Here is a 19,626-nt window from a genome sequence, read left to right as displayed (position 1 = left end):
GCTGCTGAGAAACCCTGACCTAGACAAACAATGAGAACTAAAAGCATTAGGCCAAGAACAGCAGAGCTATTCTGGGGCCAGGCCGACCCCAGAACAGCCAGTTACATCCATGGCACCAGGGACGCACCTTTGCAGTTATGAAAGATTTCAGATTTTCAAAGAGCTTTCACTTCAGTTCCCCCTTTCACCGCAGCCCCGAGAGGTTCTGTTCTCACCCCATCCTCTGCTCTTTACTCAAAGAGGAACTGGGTGAAGTGGGTAAGTTATCGTTTTAGGTCCCAGAGCTAGCTGGTGACCAAGCCACAAAAACCCTGTCATCCACCTCCTGTCTAAGGCGCTGTTCCCCTTCTCCCAGCTGACTTTTTTGTTAAAACAGAAATGACAAGGATGAGATGGTTAGAAAGGTGGATCACTGCGTCCCATGGCAACTGGAAGGCAGAAGCCCTCCCCCCACCCAGGCTGAGAGGGCTTAAGCCCCCCCACACATGCCCTGGGAGCCCCTGAGCCCCTGTTTCTGTACCAGAACTTTCAAGCCCTATCTCAAAACCTTAGCAAACTATCAGGTGCTAGTTTTAGGGAAACCTAGCAGAAAGTTTTCGATAAAGATAATGTTTAATATCCAAACCAGTAGGGGGAGCTCACGTCCAGGAGATCTGACCCCAGATAGATTGAGAACTGGAAGGTACGTTAGACCAGTGCTTCTCAAACTAAATTGTGCACAAATCACCTGAGGGTGGGTGTCTCATTAAAAAGCAGATTCTGAGGGAGTTCTGGGGTGGGACCTGAGTTTCCACAATGCTAACAAGCTTCCAGGTGAAGCTTTCTATGATCACACCTGGAATAGTGAGGTAAGAGATGTCCTCTCCAGCCTTCTCCTTCTGTAGATGAGAAACTGAGGCCCAGAGAGGGAAAACTGCTTACCCAAGGCTGCACAGTTAGTCTGCAATGCCAGGGCTACAACTTACATCTCCTACATTCAGTGTTCACTTCATGACATCGTCCCTGCCCCGATACTGGGACAGAATTGAGGGAGGAGAATCTCTAAGTGTGGGTGAGAAGTAAGAGACTCCACAGCCTGCTTTGATCCACGGCTTTGTATTTCACTTTTGGTCAAATCATTCCCCTAGCAGAAGTACCAGTAGGAATTCAAAGATGAACAGCATCAGACTCTGGTCCTCTCGGGACTTGAGTGAGACAGAGCAAAATACATTTGTTAACAACAGGTACTCTTATCCTTGGTTTATGCAAATTAGGCTCTTAATCCATCTTAGGGATGCAAATTATAGTCATAGAATTTCTTCTAAAAATTCACATATCTTTAAGACTTGATCAGTTTTGGATGGTTTTACATACAAGAAACAGAATACCTTCCTTAAAAAATAAGGATCCTTAGTAAGGACCACCTACTCCCAAGTTACTGGGAGATTCAGGAAAGCAAGTTGATCTCTAAATTATAAAAATGCTACAGAACATTAGAATGACCACACTTTGCTTGCCTAGACTGTCTCTTGTCTGCTGCTATTCTCTTATGTTTGTCCTTCTTCCTCCTCTTCACTTTGGATTCCTCCCACCCCACCCCCACCCCCTCCCACCAGAGATAAGTGGTTCCATGGCTGACTCAGGGGACACAATGCCATCATCAAAGATTCAGGCTCTGTTTTTGCACCACCATTCTCAGGGCATCCTTAGGTTTGCTTCCTCACAGTTGCAAAATGGCTGCCACAGCTCAAGGAATCACAATGTCATACAACCACATCCAAAGGCAGATAGAAAAGGGGCTTAACTTTTTTTTGAAAGAAGGAAGAAGACAGAAGCCCTCCTCCCAATTTCCCCTTAAATCTCATTGAACAGAGCCATATCACAGGCCCACCCTTAAACAAGTATCTGGAAAGTGGAATGGACTTTTATCTTGATTTAGACCCATCAGGAAGCATCTCCTAGTGGTATGCACAGTTTCTGAGCACTGAATGCTGTGTCCTACCTGAGCAAAACCAGAGTTCTCTTAGCATGGAAGAAGGGGTTGGGGGAGAAGGGGAAGACCCTTTTTGATTATGCAGCCTACATTATTTGCCTTGGCACACTCCTGAGGGTTTTAGTTGTGTTAATTCACAAAGCTAAGAATCTTTCAAAGTAGGTTTTATTCCCATTTTAAGGATGTGGAAACAGGCTCGGAGACTGTTCATTCTGCCCAGGGTCACACAACTAGGAAGAAATAGGCCCAGAACTCCAAACCAGCTTTGATGTTAGAGCCCTAAGTATTCCAAAAGTCTGCCCAAAGCAGCAGAATGGGGCAGGAATGACAAGTACAACCTTAGAGGGCCTTCCCAGCTCCTCCAACCTCCATCATCAGAACCACCAGATGGAGTGTTAGCATCTCAAAGCCCTTGGCTTCCTAACCCCTCCATTGCAATGACAGCCTATCACTACCAGATAAGACAGATCGCAAATGCTAGTGTGGATGGAGCAGCAGCCTCTTGGAATTTGAGCTGTCTTCCCACACAGTTCCTCTCTGCTACTGAGACTGCCTCCCCCAGATACAACAGAGCGTGGAGCTTCAGAGATTGAGAACACTTTAATCAACTGCTTGTTATTCTTCTTCCAGTCTACCATGGCAACAAGTGCTCATCCCAGCTGCTGCTCCACAGCCAGCTCAGCTTTCCTCCCTCAGCGTTCCCCCTTAGCATCTGTGGTAAACACATCAGAAGCCAAGCTCTGCTGGGGTTCAGCCTAAAGGCCTGGCTCACCTTGTTCTGACTTGTGACCACCCACACAGACCGACTTGCGGGTGAGGGGCTCCAGCTCTCGTGAAATCTTAGGTAAGCCATTATAGGATTTGAGTTGTTCATCTGTGACACAATCATTTCTAGCAGTGTGTTGTGCATGTTTCCTATGGCTGTTGTACCAAACTAATACAAGCTGAGTCACTTAAAACAGGTTTTACAACTCTTGAGGGTCAAAAGTCCCAAATGGGTCAGCAGGGCTGTGTTCCTTCTGGAGGCTTTAAGGGAGAATCTGCTGTCCTTGTCTTTTCTAGAACCTGTTTTCCTTGGCTCAGGGCCCTGCATCATCTTGCTTCTGTTATCTCTTGGCTCTCCTGCCTCCCTCTTATAAGTAGATTGGCCCCAATGTAAATGAGCCATGACCTCCCCTTCAAGATCCTTGACCACATCTGCAGAGTCCCTTTTGCTATGTAAGTTCATATTCACAGATAAGGATGTGGACTTCACTGGGGGCCATTACTCAGCCTACCACAAAGGGTCAAGAAGTCACTGAAGTCACCAACTTTTAAAGCCATTAAAAAAGTCAGAGTACAAAGTATTTTCTTTCTGGTATAATATGTTATGAAGTATTTACCTTGGGTCACAATCATGAGTTTGAATGAAGGCCCACTCACTGTATTAGAATATCTTACTCACTTAAAGCAATGTTCAGAGAACCATCTTGATGATCTGAACTTTTGATCTTTGCTACTTTGAAAAGATCAGACCTTCCATACAATGCAACTGAGTACTGTTGTTTCCTTCCTCACACCAGGGACAGGTTTTCCCCACACAAGTTAATAGATTGGCCCACCTAATTTAATGAAAGTTTGTGTTGGTAGCGAGGGTTGAAGAATCCAATACAAATTTAAGCACCTACAGTGTCACAAGATGACCAGATACATTCTTTCCTCAATCTCAAGACAGTTCATTTTTGAAAAACCCAGAAGTACAACACACAGTCCCAACCATGGGCTAGTGGTTGAGAAGAGTCTCTAGAACACTAAGGACTTCCATTTTCACTCCTTCCATACTTTTTCCTAGCAAAAGTTATATAGATCCAAACTTTTAGAGACACATGAATTTCCATGTTCACTCTAGTAAACCCTCTTAAGATATCATGTGAAGCAAGCAGTAGGTATATTGATGATAAAATTGCAGCCTAGCAGAGAGTGGGGTACCCTTGGGAGAAAGGGTGGAGAAAAAAAGAGTGGAGGGAAAGGAAGAGGAGCTCTCCAGGCTCAAAGAGGGAAGAAGCAGTCCAGTTGTAGGGTTTTAACAAAGCTAGGGATGTTACTGCACTTGAGAAAACTAGAAACTTCTGGTATTTTTCCCTCCCCAGAAGGCAATTGTTGATCTTTCCTTGTGCTGGGAGCATGGGGAGAATGTGACAATCTTTTGCAGTTTCCAGGGAAGTGTGTCTACTTCCTATTTGAAGGAGTAATTTGAGTTAGGAAATACTTAAGGACTCTCGATCACCACTGGTAACACCTGGAAGGGAAGTTATGTCTACAGTTAGGGGCAGTTTTGGGGGTAGGCAGGAGAGCGAGTACTAGGGAGCAGTTCAGTCATACATTTCCTTGATCAGGTCCCCACAGACCAAAGCCCACCCAGGGTCTGTGAATAGCTGCCACATTCCCTCTAAAAAAGCATGACAGAAAATCAGACTCCATCTATTCTTAATATAAGAATATAAGAGGCTTACTTCACCCACTTTATTTGAAAATCCAGTTAGTGATTTAACATAATTCTTTTCTTGTGCAGATAACTGAAGAGGCCTAGAGTTGCCAGGACACCTACTAAGGCAGCCACAGAAACCATTACTGTAAAAGCCATGTCTTCAGCACTCCCGAGTCCTTTGGAGTCCCCAAGGCCTGGAGAGGAAGCACACATTTGAGTCTTGAAGTCACATTTAAGCCATACGTGTATGTTTAAGCCTTATTTATTGAGGCTTCCCAGAGAAGGAATTAAGTTAGTTCTACAAAACTGGCCTGGGAAGTTTAACCCCGGAGCCATCCCTTCTCTCCACTTCTGCCCTCACTCCCCTTACTACTGCTTTTCCCACTTCCCAATTGCTTAGACGGTCTAAAATCAGTTTGCATTAAACCTGGAAAGTAACTTAAGAGGCCCAGCCCATTGTTTAACATGGCCTGGTGCTGACAAATATGGTTAGTTGCATGATCTAGCTAAAGGTTGTTAGGAATTTAGGACAACTTGGTTTTAGGCCTAGAATTTGAAATGGAAAGTATCTGGAATCAGGATCTGGGTAATTGGAATACAATTTAATGCAGACTTCAGGTAAGTTAGGCAGTAGTAAATTAATTGCATATACCTTCTGACTTAGGAAATACTTCTATAAGTAGGACTAAGTTTTCTTGTATGTAGGGAAATGTTTGAGGATTTCATTGTGGCATCTACAAAACTACAATTAATCCCACTGTCCACAAATGAGGACTATGACTAATAGAGAGCTATGTGGAATCCTATGTAAGCTTGTTAGTGAGGTAGGTCTTTGCACAGATAAGACAATGGCTAAATTGAAGCTATAGAACAGTAGGTAGAATGTATGGTCCCACTTGGGTTCTAGTAGAATTTCCACAAGGGTACACAAGAGACTTAACAGATGCTACCTCTAAGAGACATTCTGCTCTCGTTCAGTTTTAGCATGAGCACGAGTTTATATGATGTTAAACTCTTGGTAGGAAAGGCCAAACACTTGATCCAGGGAGAACCCCAGGCTTTAAATACATACCTCTGAAGGTAGAACCATCTGACAACAAAAGGATGGGTCCTGGGAGGCTTACTGTCGTTTTCCCTTCTTCAGCAGGCCCTGTGGCTAGAGACAAAGAAATGGGTGTTTGGCCTCTGGAATATGGTTCAAGATGTGACCATTGAATACTTAAGAGCATATGATATATACTGTTCCCTCCATTTAGCTTTGCCTGTTTGTGTAGAGGCTATACATCTCACGGGATAAGTTAGATATTCTTAGAGAATTGATCCCAAGATTAAGCTCCCGTCTACCCAGACTCAGGAGCAGTAGCTTCATAAAGACAAGTCTGTAAGAGATCAGGTAACAACCCATGTATAAAGGAAAAAAAAAAGGGGGGGGGCACCTGTAGGACTGATCAAGAACCTGCCCATCTCGGACTCAGCTTGGCCAAATTGTCTTACTCATGAAGGAGGTTTCTTAAGAGAAGAATCAGGTATCCACAAAGCCTTCAATTCTGAAAGATTGAGTCTTGCTCTAAGTTCAGCAAGACTTCCAGTACTGAGGATTTGAAGTTTTTACCTCTTCTTGTCCTAGATGGCACAGGGCAAATCCCAGAACACAGCGGGGAATCAGGAGCAAGGCGATTGCAGATTAGGGCACTGCAGTGGAAGTAGACCTGGAGGTGGGAGAAGAGCTAAGAGGAACGGATGTGTTCACTTTCAAACCATCCTAGATGACTTGTTAATCACTTACCAGATCAGAGGATGCTTGGGTCCCTGATACAAAGGCAAAGGTCTTCACTTCAAACCTCTGGTAGTGATCAGGATAAGTCACAGAGGAGCCAACTGGATGGAAGGTTGTTTGGTAGTTGTCCAGGTCATATTCACAGCTAGGGGGCACACACCAGGGAGGGATGTTACCCACATTTACCCCAGAGTCTACTTCCTTGTTTGCCCTAGTTCAGTCGTAACACCTTCAGGACTATTATGTGTCTACCTCCTACCTATGCCTTTATTTTACTTGATATACTTCTGCCTGGTCCCGTGCAATGATATCTATGTCATCCCAAATTTGGCATGCTAGTGTTTTAAAATGCTGTTTAACTAGATTCAAGAATTGAGTTATATACATATCACTTAAGACACTGGCTTGTTTCTTTCTACTAATGAGCACTTACCACTCCCAGGTTTTATTTTAGGCCATTAGCATAGGCCAGTGACAGAAGTAAGTAGAGATCCCCTGTGTTTTATATCCTACATGCTAGCAGGGTGATAGATGGTAAAGTAGGTTAGGTGATAAGTACTAGTAAGATGAGTCAGACCAAGGTAAGGGAGTTTGATTTTAACTAGGAAGGTCAGGGTAGGCCTTCTGGGGGACACTTGAGCAAATCTCTACCGAAGTATAGGAATGAGCTGTACAAATGGACCAGTTACATTGTCCTAGGGCAGGAACACACTTGAAAATTGACAGCTTAACACTCTATAGCAGCTTCCAGAAAACCCTCAGCCAGGTGCAGACCCCTGGATAGGACATGGCAGGCTGAGCTGAGAGGAGAGACACTTATGCAAAAGCACGGATAGTCACAGGATAGTCACAGCTTCAAGAACCTGAGCACTACAAGGCTTTGGAGTCGGATTGGTACTCCCAGTTCTACCACTTACTAAGTGTTGGTTTGTACTAGCCATTTAAGTGGGAAGCTTGGGTTTCTTCATGAAGTGGGGTGAATTACATTTCCTTTATGGGGTCATGGGGCTCAAATGCTACCTGTGAAGCACTGTGCTTGACACATGCTAGGTGTTCAGTCAATGGCTAGAGACTGGAGCTCTGTTCTCCAAGGCGTATCAGTCAGACTTCCTTGAGGAAGATACCTTAAGATTCAAGGGCAATGTCCAATATAGGAAAGCATGAGTCATCTGGTTAGGCTAGGGACTGCTTACTGAGAAACAAGTATTATGTCAGTGCCTTTGTGACCTAGGGCTCCTCTATAGCCAGAAAGGGTCTTAGTTTTTCTTCAATAACAAGTTGACGGATTATCTGGGCTCCATAATCTTGGTGTTGAGTACCTACCCATCCACAACAATACTCCACTGAGGAAGAGAGGCTGGGTCCATGGCAGCTGTTGCCCAACAATCATCTAAGACCAGCTTGATGTTAGGGTCGTTCCTGTTTAGGACTCTCACTTCCAGATAAATTGGTTGGCGGAGGTATCTCACCACAGGGTACTCCTTTTCCCCATAAGGTTGTAGGTAAGAGGCATCTGGAATAGAACGGAAACCTCTTCAGGATTTTAGTAGTTGATGGTTGTAACAGAAGCACAAACATCACTCCTGTTCCATTATTCTAAAGAGCCTCAGTCCATCTTAGGTAAAAGTTCACTGAAAGGTTGCTTTGCTCACTTGAGTAGGTTTGCAGGGTCAAAGCAAGTGGGCCAGGCTTCACTGAGGCCACTGGAGGAGGAAGACTTTCCACATTGGTATTTATTAGCATGTCACCACTGCTGTAATGGCATTTCACAGTCATCCTATAAGACAATGAGTGGTTAACGAGGTGGATCATGGTACAAAGCATTCGTTAAAAATTGAAGTCTGAAATAGAATTTGAGCAGTTGCATATTCCACCTGAATTCACTATCTCTGGAAATTTTGCTTGGAGGAAGATCCACCCAAAGTGCACGTATCTCATTTTCATAGATGGTTTTGTCATCTTGGAACTTGAAGACAGGTTAGAGCGAGTTGGTTAACCACTAGTGACTTGGGCAACAGGTATTAATTTCTTGCTACCTGCCAGTACTAACCTCATGTCTTGTTCCACATCCATTCAAGGGTATGTGAAACCGTGCTAGCCCTTGAGACTGATCCTTGAATACTGGCTGACAGGTTGAGTCTCCTACTTTGAGGGTATCCAAGTTGAGAGATGGTTTTGTTTGGTGGGTGTAGACCTCAAAGTCCATGAATCCATCCTGCATACACAGCCCACCTGTAACTAGATCACAAGGGGTTAGAGAGAAGAATGTGCCTACCATGTTATCCACAGACCCTTCAAGTATGACCTGATAGAAACTCTTCAAGCAGTACCAGCATTTAGGAAACTTGTTGGGGGAAAATACCTTGAGAGGGAGCATGAGTTAGAAGGGGAGACCGTGAGGAGCCCAAGTAACAGTTAAGATGCTCCATATGAGAGAACAGGAGGACCAGGAGGCAGGGAATAAAGTGTCATATGGGATAAAGACTAGTGAGAAAACCATGATGAGGACCGAGACAACTCAAGAATCAGATTATTCATGGCTTACAGTTCAGTGCCCATGAGACAATATGTCCCTTTGAAGGCTCAAATCCTGAGTGATTTGAGGTAGTGGGGGACAGTTGAAGTAAGAACTAATTTTTCATTTGGCTTGACCTGATAGAGATAAGATGGTAGATAAAAACAAGGCACAGAGGCAGTGCTAACAAGAGCAGATACCTACTCTATATTGTTTCTGAAACTTGCAGGGTGGAGAAAATTCTTCTATGGTCCCTATTTAGAGGTTTGAGGCAATCTTACATATCCCAAAGTCACATAATCATGAAACTGTTAGTAATATCTACCTGTATGCATATTTAACCCCAAGTAGTCAAGTTAAACATTTCAGATCTACCTGTATGCATTTGTGTCAGGAATACTTCTTAAAGCCCCACCAGCAGCTAGTCTGTTTCTGACCCGTTTTAAATTTCAGACTAATTCTTCAGGAATTGAACTACTGTTTTCACATGCACAAGAACCAAGGGAGAAGGTATAGAGTAGTTTTAATTAAAGAAGTATTTACCTACAGAAACTGGTGACTCACAGAGACACTCGGGATAAACCACCATGGATACCTTCTCCAGATGAAAAAGAAAAGTCAGCTTGAGTGAAGATAAGTAGAACTGATAGGATACGCATTTTTCAGAGAACTGAAAGGAGAGAGAAGAATATCAATTTGCAGCCAGTCTGTCCCTCCAGAGCCTAGAGCAGACTCAAGGATGCTGGAAAGACATATGTTTAATACCTGCAGGATACACTCTAGACATCCGGTTTCCCTTAAGCCAAAACAAGGGAGATCCTATCACTTTCCCAAATCAGGAAATTTGATTTAAACTCACACCCTGAAGTACCCAGCACTGCATGCTCTTTGTACTAGGCACTAAAGCATGAATTCAAAGACCAAATTTCAAAGGACAGAGTACCCTGCCAAGCGAAATCTGACTAAAAAGACTCTACAAGTGTTAAACGATATTGCGAGACACATACCCCATTACTGCAGGGGACACATGTCTGGCATCCCTGACAGTCTGCTTCATTCAAGACTTGCCTTAATGAGGCCAGTGAGACCTTTGTTTGGATCTCAAACCTGCCCTGTTCTGGGATATAGAAAAAAGGTTCACCATTAGAAATTTGACATGATGTTTATAGTTACTCTGAACCGAGGATCTTAAGATTTTCCACGGCAGAGGAGATTAAAGAATGAACTTCAATTACTTGGAAATCCACTTAGGCAAAGCGATTAAATAAAAAAGGGCTTTCAGAGTTTGAGTCTATCACACTAGCAATTAGAATTTATGGGCAAGTCAGCTATACCAGGATTACCCAAAAGACTGCTTTAAGTCAGATTTCTGCAAAGTATAGTCACTGATAATGGAACATACTTTGGCTTTGAGAAGAGCTTTGCTGAAATGCAGTTTCAAGCCAAGTGTTGCTTTCTTACATCAATACCACTGTCTTGCAAATGGCTCACAGCAATGTTCCTGTTTTCAAAGCTCAGTGCCTTTAACTTCCCGGGAAACTCTGGTATGGTGAGGCTCATGTGTGTGGCATTGCAGGTCACGGGCTCTGGAAGGAATGACCAAGAGGACTGTCTGTTATCAGCCTTGATTAAGTCCTCAGAACACCATCTCACAACTGAGGTTGTGGCTTCCTAGGGCTTTACCTGGCACACAAATCATTCGTGATGAGAGGGTGATCTTCTGCCCAGGAGATCCAAAGGTAAGCCTCAGAGGCACAGTGTAGAGACGAATGTTCTCTTGCTAGCAGGGGAAGAAAGGGCCAGGCAGAATTCTTAGAGACATTTAGTTGAAACTCTAACCAATGCCGTAAGAATGAGTAGGGCAAGGATACATTCAGATACTGGGCATTGTTTTGGCACAAGCAGAACTCAGGCATTTTGTCCAGTGATTGTTTTGGAGGTGTTGAAGTCCCATATTCTTTAAACACCTGAAATCTTAAGTGTTTATCTACCGAGATGACTGGTATTTAATCATTTCTAGGCAGATAGCAGCAGAGCTGGTCTTATTTCATGACTATTTATGGTATCAGCAGTCAGAAAACTGTTTAAGATTCAGCAGTCTGTTTATCCTCAGTGTGAAACAGGACTGTTCTTGTTAAAATAATGTCCAATATTCAAGCCCTTACTGTGTGCTTGGCCCTGTTCTAAGCATTTTAACACAAGTTCATTTGATATAATGTCTTGACTATTGTCCCAGAAAGCACCAGTGCTCCCTACTGTAACACAATACAGGACAGTAATAACCCAAACACCTTAATTCATAGAAGCCTAAGGGTACCCTAGTTCTACTTTATACAGGAGATTCGTATCCTTGGGGAAGGGGAAGAATTGACTGAAGTAGCCATGCCCTGGTGGTAGTAAAGTTCTCACCCACCTCATAATGAGTCACTCCAGTGGCATTGAATGACACTTGTAAGATTATCTTGTGGCCATCGATCAGGAAAGTGTATCCTTGTTCCATGGCCTCCTGAAGGGTCAGGGCTTGGAATCTTGGGCTATCACCAACCTCAAGGATCCATCCCATCTGAGGTTCTTGCTCCTAAAGCCAGAAGGAGTTTTGTTTGGGGGGGCTGGGGCTCCCCTTCACACCAAGACTGAATTTAAGCTCATGTTTTACCAGGATTAATGTTAACTCTCTATTAAGGGTATCTCGTTAAGTATTGCTAAGGAATGTAATTTAAAGTTGCTTTCATACCATAGACTCATCATCAAAGCCAGGGATAATCTGTGGAAAGGAAAGCTGAAAGGAAAAAAGAAAAAGTCATGAACTAAGGCTTTGTTTGGAGAATACTTCTAAAGTCACATCACCTGCCAGTGTGTGAAAGACACCCAGAGTAACTGATTTATAGCTCTTATGCCAAGAGATCTGGTGGTGGAATGCAGTAGGCAGAACACAGGACTCACAGATCTCAGCTGTGCCCCTAGTCAATTTTTCTTCTTTGATCTTCTGATACCAAAAAGCAATTGGAAGATCCAAGCTCCCTTTCAGTTGTAAGCTGACACTAAATGCAGAGCCTTTTACTCTGTTCACAGAATTACTATTTAGAGCCATGTAGTTCTGTCAAAGTATGGGTGTTACTGTTTAGTTATCTGTTTCCCATGAAGGCATGACTGGGGTCTTTCTCACTTATATCCCAGTAGCTGCATAGGGCCAAGGATTAATTTGTCAAATATGACTTCAGCTACTAGTTGAACCCTTTCTATACCCAGACAATGTGCTAAGCACCATGTGTACCCCTCTTAGGCAGTTCTTAGAACCACCCTATGAGGTACTGGTTGTCGCAACTTCAAACTGAAACAGAGGCCCAACATACTTAAGTTAAAAGCCAGCAGCAAATAAGTAGTAGATGTAACATGGCTATCCTGGCCCAATTTCTAAGCCCAGTTCTATCTAGGCTACCACCAACTTTTCCCTGTGGCAGCCATATGAGCAGTCAGCCTATTTGACTCACAGACATAAAGTCCTTCGTGCAGCTTGTAGATCCTGAAAACCCTCTGGTCTGAGCCTCTTCTGCTTGCATAGCTGGACAGCCAATCTGATACAGGACAGCCCCACGTCTTACAGCATCACGTGTGTCCCCGAGTCTGATGGTCATCTGGTACTCACCTTGCTGTATGGGAACGGGGTAGAAAAGTTAAGTCCTGGGACCTCAGTGGTAAAGGATTCCACAATGCCATCTGACCAAGCTGAGTGGCAAAAACCCTCAAATTCACCAACACCAGGTTCTAGAAGGTACCCCAGTCCTGTACCAGGAGACTCGAGTGGCTAGAAAGGGCTACTTTCTGATATCCAGGTTAAGACATAGCTATAGAACAGTTAGTTCTCTTAAGCTTCAGGAATTAGAGCTAGGTTTTATTTCTGTCTACCCTATACCGGGGAATCATGGTCCTGGCTGGTTTGGGGCTTCTACTCAAGTCAGGCACACTCGTTAAGCACCTGTAGAGAAGTCATTCTGCTGAGCACTGGGAAAGTCATCTCTGATATCACCCCCGTTCTCAAAGGACCCAGTCTGAAGTAGTGGTTGGCCAGTCTTTCTGTAATGTGTTAAATGGTAACTATTTCAGGCTTTGTGGACCACACATTTATCTTTATTTCAAAAGCTAACAAAAAAAAAGAAAAAAAAACAAGGACCATTAAAAAAATTCAGCAGACCCCTGGTCAAAAAAACAAAAAAAATGAAGGAAAAACAAAACTACAACTTGAAGTTTCCTAAAGTTGGGGAGGGCTGTTTCAGAAGGGAAGAGTTTAATTAGAGGTTCACACACACAAACAGTACATCATTCCTTCATAGGGCAGAGGGTCTCAGGTGACCAGATGACCTAAGGTCCTCAAGCCCATTTAGACCAGGGTCTTTGTAGACCACTTGCTTCAGGATCCGATGTAAGAGATAGCCTGATCCCCACTCCAGACCTGGTGTATCAACTAAGTCTACTTCAACTTCCCCAGGTGATTCTTCTATACACTAAAGCTTGAGAAGTACTCCATAAGACAATTTTTATTGCTTGTAATAACTGATTGGGCAACAGTGTTGCCTGACAATAGAGAAAACCCTTGCTGCTTAGCTGTTGCTTTTTGCCTTCTAACACCTGTTTCTATAGGTTACCGCTTCCCTATTTGCCAGCACCAAAATAGCTTTCCGTTTCACACCAGGATTACAGATCGTGATAGCTAACCTTTGAACATTCTGTTTCTAGGCACTATGCAAAGTCCTGACACTGTATTACATCACTGATCTTCAGTTACACCTTGTGGAAAGGGTACCATTATCTCCATTTTCCAAGAGGACAAAAAGAGGCTTAGAAATGTTAGATAACTTGCCCAAGATTACACCAAGAAAGTGGCAGTGCTCCATACCAAGGCCTCTCTGCTTCAGGATTTCTCAACTTTAGTACTACTGACATTTTGGGCCAACAAACCTGTGTTGGGATGGGGGAGGGACTGCCCTGCACATCGTAGGGTATATAGCATTATCCTTGACTTCTACCCCACTAGATGCCAGTAACAGCAACCCAGCTGTGACAAGAGTGTCTTCAGACATCATTAGGTGTCCTCCAGGTGTGCAGTCATCCCTCGTGGAGAACCACTGCTCTAACCCAAAGCCTACATCCTTAACTACTAGGTTATACCACTTCTCAGTCAGTCCCCAAAGCAATTACTTACCACTCTCCTGGTGCAGATCTCATATGGAGCCCTCACAGTGAGCTTTTCTGGGTCCAGGACATAAGTGCAGTTTGGTATTTCAAGACCAAGGGAATCTGCAGAAACCAGAGTAGTTTAGAAAGAGGACAGCTGAGAGCATCTGAAGAAAGATTCAGTGACAGGACCAGCCAAGGCTACATGGTCCCAACTGCCAAGTCATACCTAAGGCATGTCATTTTACTTTTTATTAATCCAATTAGGTAATACAACTTAAAATTTGAAACATGCTGTGACTAGCAGCTAAAGGTTTCCCAGGGAATTCTGATATTAGACACTTCCAAGTTAAAACAGGTCTTCTATTCTTGGTGAAAACATGCAAGTTGGGGAGTCCTGTGGCATCCTGGGAACTGGATGCCAGTTGCTACACAGAGTTGTATGCTCTGCTCACCAGATGGGGCTGGCCCAGAACCAAGAGATTTCCACTAAGGAGGACTGAAGAAAGAGTCTACATTACCTACCCACCACAGATGGGTGCCATTTCCTAGTGTCAAGATCTCTTGGAAATTCCACTGTCATTCCCTCTTCACTGCAAATGATAGTGCCTGGAAAGCAAAGAAAGCATTAGGGGCCTCTTTGAGCTTCAGGAGGGATGATTTCTACTGAAGCATATGGAGAGGCTCTTTTTCTCCAACAGGCATCAGGCAAGGATGCCAGTGGGCGATGCAAAGCTTAACTTCCATCCTCAGCGAGTTCACAGATTTGTGGGAAACACATCCAACAACGCAATATACTAAAGACCATAAGGTAGGTATTAGTTAAGTGCCCAGGACTTTTTAGAGAACTTTCAGGATAGATCTGGATTTGAGTTAAAAACAAACAAAAAAACTTTTGTTTTGTTTTTTAAGTGTTTGACCTGGACCTCCTGGCAGACCCCCCTGGCAGAGGAGGGCAAGAGAGGTCTGTGGCAAACTGAGAAACAAAAGCTTTCTCTAAAGGTTTTTCAAACTCAAGGTAAAAAAAGAAAAAAAAAAAAAAAAAAAAAAAAAGTCCCAGGTAAGCCCAAGGACACTTCTATAGACCAACTTCTGACCATAAATTGCCATTCAGCAACCTCTAGCTCAGCTGAAAGTTTTGAAAGCTTTGTTTCAAGTGAGTCAGCTCTAATTTAGTCAAGTGTGCTGATGTTTCCTTTAAGCCTAAATATGCATTTGAGGACCCCTGCCCCTAGAAACGGGGGCTTCATGTTATGGCTTAACGTTCGGTGGATGACATGAAGCTAGAGGCAGAGAGGGAGCTGGAAGTAGTACCTGTATCCCAGCAAGCTTTTATGTAGCTGCTGTAAGGAGCCTAAGCAACTGGAAGATTAGTGACTTGACCAAGGCAAGGGAGGGGGTGAGTAGAGACTGCCTGACTGCAGCCTGGTTTTTCAGGCCAGTTAGACACCCAAGTTGCTCCCTTCTTTCAGCTTAAGGCACTTCCCTCACCAGAGAGCCATACCTGGGAAGTCAGGATCCACCAACCTAGGGACGTCAGTTGAGCTGACCCAAGCCACAAGGGCAAAGAAGAGAGAAAGTGACCTGTAGGTGTTAAAAGGGGATGGGAGAGAGTGTTATGGAGAAACAAAGGCAGACAAAGCCATCGTGTCCCCTCCCTCCCTTCACCCCAGAATTACTTACCTCATGCCTGCCTGGGACCAACTTGGGAAACTTCTGACATCCGCTCCCCGCCTGCTCCCCATGGTCAATGGCACCACCAAATCAATAAGGTAGCAAGGGCTGGGCTGGGCTGTGCTTTTATAGCAGGAAGGCTGCAACATCGCCCACCCCCTCCCAATTGCGGGCACCTGAATCTTCTCCCTCCCTCCCAGCTGAGAGGGGTTTGGGGAGGCAAGGGGCTTTCTGGGAAGCCTGAAAGAAGTAGAGTTCTGCTCTCTCTTGGGTACTTCCTGAAACTCCACCTCAGTTATTCCACCAGCTGCTCTGAGAGCCGGGAGTAACACCGGTTTCCTGAAGTTGGCTCCACGTGTGTGAACTGGAGTTTTTCTCCATGATATTGGGATCTACGATCAATTTATCTTTTCAGTACTTCTCACTGCTCTTTGAGATGTCAAGTTATCTGCAGACCATTTTCCATAATAAGTGAATATAATTCTTACATCCTTTGCATGTAGGCGTGGTATTTGCAATTCCTGTTTTATGTGTTGCCTCTGCGGTATAACTGAAGGAGAAATCTCCACTCCCTGTTACAGGCCTCTGAAACACCACTGTAGGTTAGTGGTGTTTCCCCAATCTCCTTGATCAAAAAGATCACAGAATGCTCTCATTAATATCACAAATTACTGGGTCTCCCCCACCAAAACTGCTGAATCAGACCCTGTAGGGGAGAGTTCTGGGATAATACATGTTAACAAGCACCACTGAGGATTCTTATGATCAGGGAAATTTGGGAAATGCCTGGAGGGAAAAAGGCAAGACAAATGGTTGCCAGTGGTTAACCTCTTTATGGGAATTTATTTATTAGAGTTATGTCCCAGTGGAATTGTTGAGAGGGGGCAAATTACAGAATAAGTAGGTTCTATGGGGTAGAGACGATGAAAAGATTTAGATTTTTACGCTTATAAATGTTACTCCAAGTGGCACCTCTTCTACAAATGTGAAGGCAATTTGTTAGCACGATGTAAGATTTTGATGAGAAAGCATTAGAGAAAGGGGCACAGAAGCAAGACTCAGACCTATTAGGAAGGGGATCCCAAAAGTGATTGTTTAATTTGCTTGCACTGGCCTCCAAAAGGCACAGGCCTTGCCCATAGGCTCATTCTCACCCCTACCCCCACTCCCACCTGTGCTTTTTCTGCCGCTGTGAGGTCTTGCTTTGGAAAGAGCAGTCTTGTTTAGAGTCCTAAACACAGAGCATCTGGGAGGCTAAGGGGTAGTACAGAGACCCCGAGCAAGAGATTGGGAGAGCAGAAGGACCTCTGGGGGTTGGTGAAGGTGGCAAGTACATCAGATATTAATTTCAGCTGTGTTTAGCTCAATCACTGAACAATGGGTTCCAAGCCCATGAGAATCGATTTCTGGGACCCTGCTCTAGAGGAACCCTTGCTTAAGGCCACCAGGATACAGGCTACATGTCCAGTGCGGCCAGCTCTGAAATGCTCCTTAGTGAGAGGGTGCCTCAGTATCAGTAAAGAAAAACTAAAGTCTTTACCAAAATGATAGATCTTTAATGTTTTACTAAATAAACAGTGGGATCTCTTTCCAATGTATGTTTTCCACACTCCAAAACAATTTATTTAAAAACTTCCAACTTTTACAAATACTCTCTACCCACCAAGCAACAACTCCCTCTTCTCCCCTCCTCTCCCCTCATCCCATTAACCTCTAATCTATATATTTTTTGTCTCTAAGAATTTACTATTTCTAGATATTTCATATAAGTGAAATCATATGTGCCTGGCTTATTTCTCTCAGCACAATGTTTTCAGGATTCGTCCATGTTCCAACATGTCTTGGAACACCATTCTTTCCTATGGTGGAATAATATTCCATTGTGTGGTCAATGGACACTGGGTTGTGCCCACCTTTTGGATATTATACTTAATGCTGCTATGAGCATCTTTTCATATCATATCTGTTCAAGTCCTTGTTTTCCATTTCTTTTGGGAATATACTTAAGAGTACACTTACTGGGTTGTATGGCAGTTCTACATTTAACTTTCTGAGGAACTGCCATGTTACTTTACACAGTGGCTGCACAAAGTTACATTCCCATTCCACCGTCTTTTTAACGAGCCCTTTTAAGTTCTCTAATTTATGACCGCAAGATCTTCCCTGTCCCCTGAGTTCTCTGAGATCTCTAATTCCCTGAGAATTAGGAGGCCACTTCTCACTTGCTAATCACAAGACATTTCTGTGCATGAAAGAGTGCCTGTAGTTTTGTGTTTTCCTCAGCTCAGTAGCTCCCCTCTTTACTTTCTGAACTGTCATTCTTATAAATGATAGTCTTAATTTTTAATTCTACATCTGCTGTCTTATTTTCCACAATTGTAAAAGTATTAATTGAAAACAGGTTAAATGTCATCATCTGGATGAGAAGGCAGCTTAACTGAAAGTCTCACCAAGATTGCACCCAATAGGGGAGAGAATTCTCTAAAGCCATCCCATGGTGCTATTACCAAAAACAGAGAAAAATATCCCAGACAGACAAAAATATAGCTGGCTATATATACTCATTTAAGTACTCATTAAGCTTACATCTTGTATGTTAATAAGTATGGGATACTCTTCAGCAACTGAAATGAATCTATGGATTCATTTTATCAAAAGACAAATCAGAGTTGAGTATGCAAATTACAGCATTTTATTTAGGACACCAAAAGTTTTGCTGTAATGAAGAAGCCAAATCACTTGCAAAAACGGAAGCAGCTTCAAGCTTCTAGGGATGGCAAGTGATTTTTACAGACACAAAAATGAAGTTAACTTGACTCCTGTTGAGTGGATGAGGATTTGTCTCTCTTACAGGGATGGGTTTAGGGCAGGTGGGCTTTATTTTGTATTGGGTCAAACGTAGTGAACTAGAGCTAGATTGCTATCTGAGTCAGCTGCCTTGGTGGGGATTTCAAATTTCAAACGACATAAAGAAGAAACTCAAGATGAAATTCAGAGAGGAAGTAGTGCACTGTTTTTTTTTAAATTTTTGGTTGTTTTTTGTTTGGGGTGGGGGGGGGTGTTGCTCTGAGGGGTCCCTGGGGCTTTCGCTATATAATTCTACCAATTTGGATCTACACTCATGTGAAAGATGTTCACAGTCAAGTAGGGGGGTGGGGGGAAACTCTCAAGTTTCAGAGCGGTAGAATTTGTATGGTTTTGTATTTTGCTTTAGAAACAAAAGTAAAACAACCATATGTGTGTATATACATTTATTTGTTTATGTGTGGGTATATAAATGTGCTTTGGCATTAAAGGTCTAGAAGGGTATGGTAGGCAACTAACAGTGCTAACCCAGGGAAGGAGGCTGTGCTGTATTCAGCCAGTCTACTCCAGGGCAGCTCTGCTGGGCCTTTACAACCATTGTCAGTTCTGATTTGTTTGTGCTCTTGCTCTACTGGTTTTTAATATATTTAATATCACCCCTGGGAATAGGAATAGGGAGATGAGAGATTAGATGACTCCTGCTTTATTTTACTTTATTCTCTTCCATATTGTTTGGATTATTTTGATGGTAAGCAATGAAAATAATGGGCTAGCAGCAACAACAGTAAATCTGGTATCTATTTGAGTTTTCTGTATAAGCTTTAGAATCAAAGGCTTATGGGTTGTAACTTTATGGTATAAAGGAATAATGCCCAAGTGAATGGTTATGGAGCATGAGGCTTCCAAACAAAGTTGAACTCTCTATTGTAAACTGGAGAAATTAAGCCTAAAGAGGTTAATTTATGCTCAAGATCATATAGCAAGGTACTGGCAAGAGCCCTAATGAGAAACCAGGCCTCCTGGTGCCCACTGCAGGGCCCTTTCTACTTCGTTATTATTGTGTGTGTTTGTGTGTGTGTGAATGAATGAATGAATGAATGAGGGGGTGTTTTTAAACTTTGTGCTTTTCTTATAGTTCACTTAGCTTTAAAAGTACAAGAAGAGGTTAATTAGAATTTAGCAGTATAAGAGAAATCAGAAATGTAGAAACTCCTACCAGTTATGCTAATAAAGCTTAAAATAGT

General features: G+C 43.2%; 1 protein-coding gene across 1 annotated transcript; it reads right to left on the bottom strand.

Annotated features, from left to right (window-relative positions):
* Positions 1 to 4,490: 4,490 nt before the first annotated feature.
* On the bottom strand, positions 4,491 to 15,726 carry ZP2 (zona pellucida glycoprotein 2). The gene is given in 19 exon segments (XM_037815147.1): positions 4,491 to 4,633; positions 5,512 to 5,595; positions 6,052 to 6,148; positions 6,226 to 6,361; positions 7,540 to 7,729; positions 7,869 to 7,993; positions 8,091 to 8,182; positions 8,267 to 8,454; positions 9,275 to 9,401; positions 10,134 to 10,190; positions 10,193 to 10,317; positions 10,415 to 10,511; positions 11,145 to 11,309; positions 11,466 to 11,510; positions 12,223 to 12,381; positions 13,932 to 14,026; positions 14,429 to 14,512; positions 15,408 to 15,499; positions 15,587 to 15,726. Coding segments are annotated over 19 exon segments (2,241 nt in total).
* Between the last annotated feature and the right edge of the window lie 3,900 nt (positions 15,727 to 19,626).

This window comes from Choloepus didactylus, chromosome 21 (genome assembly GCF_015220235.1).
Source record: "Choloepus didactylus isolate mChoDid1 chromosome 21, mChoDid1.pri, whole genome shotgun sequence".
Classification (NCBI taxonomy): domain Eukaryota; kingdom Metazoa; phylum Chordata; class Mammalia; order Pilosa; family Megalonychidae; genus Choloepus; species Choloepus didactylus.
The sequence above is the reverse complement of the archived record's forward strand: the minus strand, read 5'-3'. Positions and strand labels throughout refer to the sequence as shown.